This window comes from Cyanistes caeruleus, chromosome 3 (genome assembly GCF_971803275.1).
Source record: "Cyanistes caeruleus chromosome 3, bCyaCae1.hap1.1, whole genome shotgun sequence".
NCBI lineage: Eukaryota > Metazoa > Chordata > Aves > Passeriformes > Paridae > Cyanistes > Cyanistes caeruleus.
The window spans coordinates 75,119,075-75,132,385 of NC_141703.1; the positions used below are offsets into that span (position 1 = coordinate 75,119,075).

General features: G+C 36.4%; 1 protein-coding gene across 2 annotated transcripts; it reads left to right on the forward strand.

Moving 5' to 3' along the window:
- The first annotated feature begins 5,185 nt into the window (after positions 1-5,185).
- Positions 5,186-12,114, forward strand: LOC111924335 (interstitial collagenase-like). 2 transcript variants are annotated; one of them, XM_023920515.2, is made up of 10 exons: positions 5,186-5,408; positions 6,327-6,571; positions 6,865-7,013; positions 7,104-7,229; positions 7,985-8,146; positions 8,507-8,624; positions 9,228-9,361; positions 10,403-10,562; positions 11,497-11,597; positions 11,807-12,114. In XM_023920515.2, exons 1-10 carry the CDS (start codon positions 5,304-5,306, stop codon positions 11,905-11,907), a joined length of 1,401 nt encoding a protein of 466 aa, XP_023776283.2. In that variant the 5' UTR covers positions 5,186-5,303; the 3' UTR covers positions 11,908-12,114. The 2 variants fall into 2 exon arrangements, with proteins under 2 accessions (XP_023776283.2, XP_086738125.1); XM_086881999.1 differs by lacking the exon at positions 5,186-5,408 and adding an exon at positions 5,971-6,073.
- The last annotated feature ends 1,197 nt before the right edge of the window (positions 12,115-13,311 follow it).

Below are 13,311 nucleotides of genomic sequence, written 5' to 3' on the forward strand. Positions count from 1 at the left end.
CTTTTTCTTTTACTGGAATCATTGATGATGCCATGTCTGAGACTGTGCCAGTCACTGAGGTGTGACACAGGCGCTGCCCTAGCGTGGGACTGGTCACACTGAATTGCTTTTCTACAATAGGATAGTTAGAACTGATTCAGCACCTGTCATCCTGGGCCCTATCACAGTGGCCTTTGGACTTCTGAGTGGTTTGAATTATAGTTACATTCCTAATACTGCCAAGCACTGCACCCTGGTTTGTAAACCGAGTGACTGATCATTCCCTTGGAGTAGCACCAACAGCAGTTCTATAAAGGAAATGTTTAACACCAGGTGACATGAAGCCATGAGCTTGTGTAAACTTCAGGACAGCTGATTTGGAGGCTTACCTTTGGCTGTTTCATCTAAATATTAAAATTTACTTTGTTTATTAAAGGAAAACTCCTCATGAACCCTGTAACTTCAAGCAAATATCTGGCATTCAATAGAATATTGCTGCACAGTGACACAACTTACATCTTTACATCACATTAGACTTCACGTGAAAAGTAACATTCACCCAGGAAAATAGATTGTTTCAGGATAATATCCTAGGTTTGCAAAAAGGTTTTTATTTTGTTGTTTCAAAATAGATTGGAAAGTTGTTAGAAGATTAGGATATACAAAAAAGCACAGAATGGAAAGAAAAGTACTTCCTGTGGGAACAATGCTTATTTTGTAGTGTCACCTGCTATTGAGAAAGCAGTTGCAAACATAATTATGACAAATTGTAACAGTAAACAATTCTTAGAATTATGAGGTACCCGTTTCCATTTTTGTAACATTAAAATTACATAACTACCAATCAATGTTCCCTTTTCTACAGTAATTTTGTTGTGAGAGACTTGATTTAGGGAAACCCCACAATGATTCACACTGTGAATTTAGTTTTTTCATTATTCAGTCAGGGGTGTGGGTGGAAGTCATTAGAATATGTTACCAGAGACAGCTAGGGGAATAGGGAAATAGCTTCAAGCTCTAAGTAAGTGAGGCACAAAGTAAATCAAAATCACAGAGACAGAAAGTTGTTCAAGGCTGGGAAATTCTTCTGGAGAAATCTCCCCTTAATGTCTCTGCCTAAATGTCTCTTTCATTTAACACTGAAAAGGGAAACAATTCTGGGTAGACCTCTGGCAGTGTTTACATTTTTGTGCAGACCTAAAAGTGAGGAGCAGTCAGTACAGTACCTAGAAAAGGGACACTTTGAGGTCTCTTGTCTCAACACAAGGAATAAGGATGCAGTTTTGCTGAGGAAGAAGTGTAAAAATAAAGCAGGATTATTGCAAATACAGGGAGACACAAATCTGTACTGCTTGGGTGTACACTGAAAAAATTCTTGAAAGCACTGGCTTGACATCTATGCCACTTTCTCTTCTTTAGCAGTGTCTTAGCAGATGGGTACCAGACCTAGCACTGTGATTCAGGGTGAGGCAATGATATTTTGGGTCCAGACAAGAGCTGTCTCTGAAGAGCTGTTGTGGATAGGTAAGTGTAAAGTTTCTGTCTCTCCTTTGATGACACAGAGATTTTCCATGTAAGCAGCTCTGGAATAGCTCTGCTATGAAGACAGGCTTAGAGAGCTGGGAAAAGAAGGCTTCAGGGACACATCATTGTGGGCTTCCAGTACTTAAGAGTGACTTATAAGAAAGAGGTTTAGGGACTTTTTACAGGGGCAGATAGTGATAGGACAAGGGCAAAAGGTTTCAGATTAAAATACAAGAGATTTAGATTAAATCTTGGGAAGAGGTTCTTTACTTGGAGTGTAGCGAAGCACTGGAATAGTTGCCACAGAAGTTATGGATGTCCCATCCATGGAAGTGTTCAAGACCATGTTGGATGGGGTTTTGAGCAACCTGGTCTGGTGGAAGGTGCCACTACCTATGGTAAAGATGTTGGAACAAAATGACCATTAATGTTTCTTCCAATCCAAGTCATTCCATGATTCTAAATTTCTATGATTTTAAACAAACTCCAGGTAAGGACAGTGTGTTTAGAGTTCACCATGTCTGGTACCCTGATAGACCTGAGGCTGCTGCAGCTCCCTGGCCCCAGGTCCAGCAGTGAGGCTGTGTTTGTACCCCAACAGGTACATACACATGTACATATGTACCCAATGGACTTGTGTGCACCCTGGCATCTCTCCAGTCACAGCAGCACTGACACAGGGGCCTCCAGGCCTGGCCGCACCCCAGAGGCTCTCACTGAGCTCCCCCAGGCAGGATAAAGCCACTCACATAGGAAAATAACTGGAAATGGGGTTTAGTGAGAGGCCAGGACAGTGCCAGTCAAGTGCAGGTGCAACACAATGGTCCCACAAGGAAAGTGAGGAACTGTGCAGACACCAGTTGGCACTCAGTAACAACTCTCATGAGACCTCCTCCTTTGAGGAGGCCTCACTTACATTTTGGCGTGTTCATGTCTCCTTCTGTTAGGATTTGAGCCTTTGTCTGAAGGCAAGTGCTTGAGAAGGAGAAGGTGTTGTTGTGCTAGCTGCCATACCATGGGAAAGAAGATTACTGAAACCTGGCCTTCCCTCGAGTGGGGGTTCAAAGGAGCTGTGCCAAAGGACATGCAGTAGGAAGTCAATGCAGATGGTGAAATGGGACATGACTTGGTAGCTCAACACCATGGGAATTCCCAAGACAGGGGGATGTCGTTGCTTCTGTTTCCTCTTCCTGATGCTGCTTAAAGTTTTTCACTCCTCAAAAGCACAAAATGTTCCCACAGCTAGTGCTGGAGTTCAGGATTTTCTAGTCCTTCCATTGGCTGCCCTGGCAAGTAATTTATTTAAAGTGTCATAGAAAAAAGCCAGGAGTCCTGTCTGACCCTCTGCCTAATTCAGTGTCCTCTTATCACATTAAAATATGACCACTGACCCTGCACAGAAATCTGCAATGGAGAAGAAAGTCTCTGTGAAAGCCACAGCACAGGATTTCCTTATGTTCCCATCTCAGCCACCAGATGCATCTGATTAATGTGCTTCTCTTCTTTGCATGTATGTGTTTAAACGTGTCTGTGATACCTTCAGAAAATAAAAGGGGGAAAAATATAGAAGGAATAAGAAATTAACTGCTTCTTATGGAAAAAAATAAGAAGTGCAGATATTGAATCAGAAAATATAATAACCATCCTAAAGAAACACAGGAAGGAGAAAAATTTACAGGGTCATTAGACTAGTTCAGAAAGAGTTAGAGAAGTTAAGCAGCATTTCACAAATCCCAAAATCCTTTGAGCTGTAGCCAAGTCTTTGGAAAAGTATCCAACACACAAAATTCTTTTTGTACATGTCTGAATCAAGATGGAGTAAGAATAACCAGCAATTAAGTCTCCTTGGACTATGAACCATGAAGTCGAATTTCTTTAGTCTACAGCAGTACCCTTTGAGGAATTCTTTACCTAGTCATTTCAAATCCCAGATTCTGCCTTAGCTGCACTAGCTTTAATCAATCACTCCAGGCAAGCTATATGACTCACATTGGAAGGTTTATGGTAATTTACTTTTCCCAAGAGTAGTGTAAAGTCTGCTGAACCTAGGTGTAATTAGGGAGTGATACACTGCAGTGAGCGTAGCTTATCAGATTAAATAGATTATTTTTTATGATGTTTCAGAAAGTAAGTGAAGAATTTCCCAGCATAATTAAAATAATGACATTTATTTGTATTTCTCCCTCTCACACTAACATTTACTGTTTCTTTTCTAAGGTTTACAATAAAGGTCTTTACCCCAAATAAGGACAAAAATGTCAAAACCATCCTGAAAGATGTCCAGCCTGTACCTGACAGCCTGTGGAGTTAACAAACACACATCTCCTTCAGGCCAATTACTCTGATGCTTACAGTTAGAAATGTTTTCCTCTGTTTAGGAGTCTACAGTCCAGGATATCTGAACTTCTCTTATCACTGTTAGGGACCTGGCCAAGACAGTCAATGCAGTATGGAGAGCAATTCTTCTCATCCAGAAGTCTGTGTCATGCAGTCAGTTGAACCACTCTCTAGAATTCACTGTCCAAAATGGTAGACCTAAATGGAGACCTAAATAACTTACAGATATTTACACAACAAAACCCTTAAAGCAGATTCTACCTCATTACTCATTTTCCTGTACTTCAGACACCCACCCAGGGCTGGCTGCTTTGGCACAGGAGCTACAGAGACCTGCACCCTTCCAGGGCAAATGGAGATCAGGTGTGATACCCTAGGGAATTCCAAATAACACTAATGTTCTGGCATTTGAATCCCAAACCTCACGTCTAAACTTAATCACTGTTGGTTAAGACCATACTAGGGTCTTGGAGACTGGAGGTTGCTAAACATTTTTTAAATACTTCCTTATATTTACCAACTTTTATCATGGGTCCTCTCATTCTTCCTTCCATGAAGCATTGAGTACAGGGAAAAAAATGGTTACTTTACTCTTCTTTTTTGCACACTGATGAAAATTCCTGTTGTCTTTCACGGTGTCTTTTCTTCTCATCATCTTGCTCTGCCTGAATTGAAACACACTACTGCAGCAGAGACCGTATCCATGCTGGCAAGAGTAGAAATGTTATTTACCATACAAATGGGAACCCAGATTACACATTCCAGCATGACCAAAATTGTTAATATTGGTAAAAAAAGGTTGAATCATTTCAGCACTCACTTCTGCTAAAATCATAAGATTGTTTTAGATACAGCTGTTAGATAACTGTAAGATGACAGTCCTCCTGGAGTTATGCTGCTGATAATTGCTAAATAAGATTGGTTCTTTGTACTGTCAGTATCTTGCTACTACATTAACATTGCTATTATATTATCATTGCTACATTATATTATATAGTCTGTTTAAGATTAAATCATATGCAGCATATGTAGAATAATTTGGTTTTTGTAAAATATATTATGCTGCTCTTAAATATTATTTCTCATTATTTCTCCAGTTTTTCAAAACACTGTGCCATAAATAGTCTAAATTAATGATTCAAAAAAAAAATATGAAATGTGAAATGAAATGTAGTTGTGAAACGTAGCTCCACATTTTGCCTGAAAAACATTTCCTTATTTATTAAACATGCTATAAAATTGCCCAAACCAGAAGACTTGGGCAAAATAAGGATGGTAATATGGGTTAAACACCTTGTGTCACTACCTGATGATGAAACTGCTATGCATCATTTTTACTAATCAGAGGATATTATACAGCATGAGTCAGGCTGTCACAGATTTACTATCAGCTATATAAACACAGCTGAGAAGTGTGCTCAGTAGCTCAAGAGTGAAACTGAGGCAGACAACCTTAGAGAAGGATGAAGACTTTTGCAATTCTCCTGTGGCTATATGTGGCCGTCTCCTCTGCATTTCCTGTGGCTCCAGAAGCAGAAGATGAAGGAAAAACCCTAGAGCTTGTAGAGGTATTTTTTTCAGTGTATATCTAAGGGAAACATAAGGTATTCTGAGAGATAACTATAATTGTAATTCACAGAATATGGGTGGAAACTAAAGATTTGCCATCTTGCAGAGGTTCTAAGAGAGCTTTTCCTATCAGCCTGTGAATGTTGAAAAATGTGTGAAAATTATGTGGAACTGATTTACTCAGAAGTCATCTGAATATTGTATACTTCACTTTTGGTGTTGACAGTAAAGTAATAACAAAACTGCTGAGGTATGAGTTCTAACAGCAACAGTAAAACTCAGCAGCAATTTACATTTCAGAATGTGCTTTGAAACTTGTGATATAACTGCTCTTAATAATATAAGGAAGGAAACTTGCTTGAAGAAGGCAACATGTTTTTCCATGTTTTGGCTGAAGAGGTCTCTTGTAGAATATTTTGGAAAAAGGGAACTCACACAGACACAACATAATTTGTTGTAGACAAAATTATTGAAAGTCAGTAGGAAGGCCTGGGTTTCTAGTATCATATTCTGTAGCTAAAAATAAAAGGCATTATTCACCAAGTCTGACTCTCTACTGGTGGGAGTTCTGGCTGTGTGGAGTCTCACTGACAGCCTCAATTTCCTTGGATGATACCAGTTATAAGCTTTCTTGTAAGCTTTATTGTTAGAGTAATTGAGTGCAGTAAGTAATATAGAATTAATTATTAATAGTAGATATTAGATTTTCAAGACATTTCTTGATATATTTCATCAGTGAAACAACAAATTAAAAAAACTGTGGGCAAACTGTAGTGGAGGAGTTGTTGCTAGTCCTGGTAAACACAGGATATATCAATATGGGAATAGTTTAAGATTACTTAGAAAATTTTAAGTGTGACCAAAGACAGTAGTGATAAGTCACAATGTTCTTTTTCTTTTTTTAAACTCTGATTCAGAGCTATCTACAGAATTTCTACGACCTTCAAAGGGATCATCATCCCCATGTAAGAAGTGGTGGTGAAAACCCCCTTACTGCAAAGCTCAAGGAAATGCAGTCTTTCTTTGGGCTAGAAGTGACAGGAAAACCTGATCTTGACACACTGGAGGTGATGAAAAAACCCAGATGTGGTGTACCTGATGTAGAGAAATATGTGTTCACACCAGGGAATCCCAAATGGAAAAGAAATAATCTGACATACAGGTAATCTTTCCTAATCTGGTTCAAAAATGTATTAATCTAGCATACCGACTTCAGGGTGGGGTTCAGAAGGAATCAGATTATGCCATATATATGAACATATGCAGTGATTTAGTGATTTCTGGAAGACAGATACTTTAGAGTGCAGTATCTAAAACAAAGCCTTTATTAATTTTCATTCATGAAAGATACATCTAAGATTTTTGATTTTTTCACAAGTAATTGTGTTTCAGATAAGGTATTGAAATTTCAACTGTTTTCTAAAGAATATATTATATGTTGGGTTTTCTTTGAAGGATTTTGAATTACACCCCAAAGATGAGACGAGCTGATGTAGATGAAGCAATCAGAAAAGCTCTCAGTGTCTGGAGCAACGTGACACCATTGACATTCCAAAAGGTTGAGGACAAGGAGGCAGATATAATGATCTCTTTTGCTTATAGAGGTAACAATGATAATGCAGGATATTAAATACCCATCTGAATTTATAGAAGTAATTTAGGATTTTAACTAATTTTTTACCTCTTCATATTAGACCACCGTGACAATTCCCCTTTTGATGGTCCCAATGGACAGCTGGCTCATGCATTCCAGCCTGGTGAAGGTATTGGTGGAGATGTGCATATGGATGAGGAGGAAGCTTGGACAAAAGATGGAAGAGGTAAGCTTTTGTAGATGAATCTATATAGTTTTAACCTCATACAGTCTTACCTCATGTGATGCTTACTATTTCATGAGCCTGACTACTGGCAGAAAAGTGAGCAAAAGGGACAGATCTTTAAAATTGATTGCCCTTCTTTGTTGTTTTTTTTACTGCCACTTTTAGGCACAAACTTGCAGAAAATAGATTTTTTAGATCATATTGGCACTTATAATGTGATATTACATCATAAGGGTTTATAATGATTTTAAAGTCAGTGCTTTAAAATACTTTATCATTCAGAGGGAAGATTAAAACTTGGATACAGGAAAATCTGTTGGTAGACTTCTGAGGACAAATTCTTTCTTTTTCTTAACCTAGCACTTCAAAGTGGAGTGCTTACTAGGGAGCTCCAAGTATCACCGAAACTGTAATCTCATTGCTTGTTTTGAAGTTGTTTTTTCTGTTGGATTACTGCCAACAATACCTCACCATGGACATGATCCTTGATGCGAAAAGTTTATGTGATAGCAGGGGAAACAACTCATGTTTAAGGCAGAAGGACACTAGAGAATTGACAATGAGAACACAATTAAGGCCAGACATCCTTTACATACTCTTAAATTTGTTCTGTATCAATGCTTTTGTGTTGTTACAATGATAGACTTGCTTACAGTCTCTCTTGTATCTCTAGTGTATATTAGTTTCCCATTTAGTCAATTGTGTAGAGTATTGAAACAGATTTTATCTTGTTTCATATGGTTTTCATCCTGCAGGCTACAATTTGTTCATTGTTCTTGCCCATGAGCTTGGCCATTCACTGGGTCTGTCTCATTCAAATGATCCTGGAGCACTGATGTATCCAACTTACTCCTACACTGATCCCAATGAATTCCTTCTTCCTCAGGATGACATTGATGGAATTCAGGCCATTTATGGTAAGAAAATATATATTTATTTAATATATATATTTGGGAGGCTGGTAAATAGTTAAACAAAAATATTTAATATTCCACCCAAATGAGAAGTTTAACCGGTTTTGAAAAGTGGATAACAAAAGAGAGAAAATTCCTGGAAGCTAACTTCAGCTAAAGTCCAGTTCCACAAAAATCTCATTTTGGAAAAGATTAACTCAACTTGTTTTATCAACATTAGAAATCCACATTTAATGACAGACTCTTACTTTAAAATAATATCCTTTTTCATTTTATATAAAATGTGCTTTCTGAGTCCTCAGAGATATTCTGAACCTTCTCCTTATATTTCACCACACTAAATTATAAATATTCATCCTACAGGACGGTCTAATGTTGCTGTGCAGCCAACAGGACCCATAACTCCAGAAGCTTGTGACCCAAATTTGACATTTGATTCTATTACTACCCTACGTGGAGAAATATTCTTCTTCAAGGGCAGGTAACAGAAATAAACATATATATTATTTATTTAAAATATTCAGTAGTTTAAAAAAATCCATGAGGGAAAACTGTCCTTTTGGAATGTAATGCAAAGAGAAGCACTAGAAGAACATTCTCAGATTATTAATTCAAAAAGTCCTATTTGACAAGAGCGGAGAAGCTGACAGGAGCTTGTAGGTTGTTTTCCAGCTTTTCTATCACTGTGCCCAGCACTTTGACCCACTTATCTCTGAAACTGATGAAAATAAACAGTAAAGCAAGAGCACTCATGTACCGGTTAGCAATGTGTCCATGGGTCTCACACTCATCCTCAGTACAGGAGCAGGGACAGAAGTGAAAGCACTGCCAGAGAGAAGGATTTCTGAGCCTTATTGCCCCACAGAGAAGTAGAAGGCCTTATACTCAATTTGCTTAATTTTTAGCACATGATTGAGGCGCTAAAATTACTAATGTCTTTGCTCTAGATTTTGTTTACACTCAGTGGACGGGGTCCAACCCATCTCCCCATCTCCCATCTGTTGTACTCCAGGAGCTATAATAATTATTTTGAAGTTTAGATAGGAGTGGAATTATTTTATGACTTATATTTTGTCTAAAACAGATACATGCTGCGCAAGCATCCTGCAAGGACAGAGACGGAGCTCAATTTTATCTCACTGTTCTGGCCAAGGTTACCATCAGGAATTCAAGCTGCTTATGAAAACGTTGAGACAGATGAAATTGTAATTTTTAAAGGTAATTTAATAAGAAGGTCTCCACTTTTTGTGACCTGTTACTTCCTGTTTCTTACAAACTCTGCAGTTACAGAAGTTAAAGTGTTTTTAAGGAAGTAGAACAGATAATCTTATAATTCTGAAAATAATTACCAGAGGATCATATTGCAGTAATGGATCTCCAGAAATAATAATCTAGAAAATTTCCCCTCTGTTAGAGTTAATGCCCTGATAAAACAGGGCATATAATATATATACACATATATAAGAACAGCTACCCTTCTTCAGGTTTAGTTCTCTTCAGGTAACAGCACTTCACTTTGTGCAGAAGGATTTTTACTGACTTCAATTGACAAATACAGGCATTTTTATGCTACAATTACTGATATTCTTATTAGTATTTGTTATATTTTGAAAAAAAAATGCAAAAATACATTGGTGGAAAACTGTATTGTGAGAGGATAACTGTTCACTGAACTAACAATCAGTCCTTCTATTCCAAGGTCTCAAATACCTTTAAATATCTCAAATAAATTCATTATGCACATACTATAGTACATGACCTATTACCATATATAAATTTGTTCATTTCATCTAAAATTGTCAAAGCATTTTTATTAGATATGTGCTTTTCCTAATAGTTTAATTTGATGTACATTGCCTAGTTTTCAAAATATTGTATGGTTCTATAATCAAATAGCATATTACATATGCATATTTAACAAATTCAATACGCCTATCCAATGTCAATGGTTTTACTCATCAACCTCGAGCCCTCCACAAGTTGTTATCCAGAAAAATACCTTATATTCAATTTTTTTAATTCTGGGAAAAGTTCTATCCAACACACCTCATGATTCTAATGTTTTATTCATAAAAGGAAAAGCCATTTCTCCTGTCTTCATGATTTAGTCCCAGTAAAAGAATTAGAAATATTTTCTAAAGTAGTAAGCTGAAAGGAATAATACTGACATCTAGACACATTGTCTTCCAGACATCTAAAATGCAAGTAAATGCTTTTTATAAACAGCAAAAACAAATGAAACTTGCTCATCTTTTTCAGAGGATAAATATTGGGTCATCAGGGGATATGATGTTCTACCTGGCTATCCCAAACAAATCTATCGCTTTGGGTTCCCAAAGACTGTTAAAAGAGTTAATGCAGCTTACAATGATGAAACCACAGGAAAAACATACTTCTTTGTGGCTGACAGATACTGGAGGTAAGATTTAATGTTCATTTACAAGACATGTTTTCATTTCCCTGAGGACAGATGTATCATGACATGGTTTGAGTGGATTGGTGCTTAAACCAGGCATATTACAGAAATTTAAATGTGTTTCTTTGGAGTTTAAAAAAAATTAGGCATTTGCTAGAAAATGTCATCTTTTCATCATTTTTTTCCCCCCAAACATTAGATTCCTGTATCAGGATTATAAGTACTTCCACCTGAATGAAAAGCTACCCAACAAAAAAGAGTCAGTTTCTAGGGGATTACTCACTTTTCTTCTACAAGAGTGCTACTTTTTTGTGCTATGTTTTGACAGTGTCCACTTTTAATGAACTTTTCAAACAAAATGAGTCATCAATGCAAAATGCTGTAATTTAATTCCTCTATGAAGTAATTATAAATATTCTCCAATTTAAAAATTGTTTGTATTTCTAATTGAATGTCATGACAATTTTGAGATAGCAATTTTGTTTAAGAAGTCTGTCCCTGACACTAATTCAGCTATGGTTCAGGACTGTGCTACTCTCTTCTCCAAAGTTTTATGTTTTGTTTTTATGTTGAAATGGATATTCAGTGCCTTGAAATTGAAATTAATTTCATGTGCAAGTGATGGCCAAGGCTCTGCTAGTCCATAAATAAATAAACAATTTACATAAATTAATTTTTGATCTGTGTTGTCAGAGTCCCTAGGAACATTGTGACAAACTTTACCATAGGTAGGATTTTCAAATCTCAGAGAAATCTCTAAGAGAAAGTTAATAATAAAAATCAAAAAGCTACTTAAGTTAATGTCTTGGTTTAAGGCAAATTTGAGAGTCTTTATGAGCCTTCTTAATAATAGTAGACTTGCATGTAAGAATTTGCTTTTGACTTTCAAATTATTGTCTGCTTTCTCATAAATTGTAATGACATTTCTTCTTCTAAGATATGATGAAAAGAAAAAATCCATGGACCATGGGTATCCCAAGAAAATAGTCTCCTACTTTGGAAACATTGGCAGAGTTGATGCTGCTTTCCAGAAAGATGGTGAGTGAAACTTACCTTTAACTAATGTTTTATATTTGGGTTTCTACATATAGAATTTTTTTTTTCAAAAATTTGTTATAAAATTTAATGAAAAGGAAATGAAAAATATCATGTATACATGGACTGTCTATAGTGGGAATTATTTTTTTTTTACAAAACACTGAAAAAAGTCACCCATGAAATATAATTGGATTAAATTTTACTTCTAGGCTATGTGTATTTCTTCCATGGAACAACTCAGTTCCAGTTTGATCCTCGTGCCAAACGGATTGTTCGACGAATGAAGAGCACCAGCTGGTTTAATTGTTGATTGCAGTGTTTTTCCATGTGCACACTGTATGTTTTTATCTGCTGCATTTTTCAGCATTTCATGATTCTCAGGTCAGAACAGACTTCTGTTCAAATTCTACAGCAGTATAGTCTTAATAATTATTTATTTTAAGCCAAATAAATTTATATAATTTATCACAACTTCTCCTGTTACGGTCAAGTTTCCTAATAAATTATGCTTCTCATATAATTTTGTTCTTGATGTCTTTTTTGCCCTGATGCTCAAGAGCCAAGCCTAGCTTCCAAACACTGAAAAATGTATTCTGGCAGGAAAGGTCAAGTTTTTTCACAAAAACAGAGTAAGGAGGACACACTTGTCTCTGTACCCCTCCACTGCTCACAAACCCTGGTGAAAATCTGATGGTTAATTAATTTGGGCTCATTATCATTAGCGTACAGATCTACTTCCACTTTCTGTTCCTCTTTCCCATACTTCTGCTCTTGGACTGCTCCCCTGGGTATATGTCTTTACAACAGTGGGGAGAGGGTAGGGGGACAGGGAAGAGGGAATATTCTCATGTTTTTGGGTTTAGGAACTGGTTTCAAATTCAGAAATGCAGAAACATAGATTATAAAGGACCCCTGAGCTAAGAAACAAGTCACTTGCTCTCAAAGGTAGCCACATCACAAATAAACAAATAAACTTCTTTAATCAAGGCTCTTTCTACTCTTACTACTCCAGTAGTTACTAAATCCCACCCAATTCCAGTGGGTTAGAATATCAAGAAGTTTGCTTAAAAGATGAAAATTCTTGGCCAGAAATACTTCTGATGCAAAGATTCATTACAAGGACAGTTTGATTTCCAGCTTAACCACATTTTCTGCAAAAGCCCTCAGTTAAAATGGTTTTTGAAGGGTTATTCTCTTTCTCTTCAGTCTTTGTAGCTCAGCTGATAACATTAGAAGCCACGTGAACAGAACAAAATATATTTTATATCTGTATAATTCAACAGGCTTCAGAGGAAAGTTTAAGGTTAGTGCAATAAGTTACTACATTTTGAGAAAATAATGTGTAGTTTCATAAAAACATATCTATTTCAATTTTTTCATTACTTATCTATCTGTATGAGAAGGCTATTAAATTTTATCTTACCTAAATAAAGAACAGACCTGGTAGTTCTTATTTTTATTAAATTCAGTATAGATCAGTCTCAATAGTATTCAAAGATAAGAAATTGTATAATTTAAAATTCATTTGATCATACACTTTATAAAACCTAAGGAGATATTAGAAAATAATAAAAATAAATTGCTGCAAATCAAAGGCTTTAATTAAGAAGTTAATTTATGTGAATCCTGTTCTCACAAGATGTTATAGGTACTAGTTCTGTAAATTCAAATCTCAGTAGCAATGCTATTGAATTGTATTTTCTTGCATAAGCCA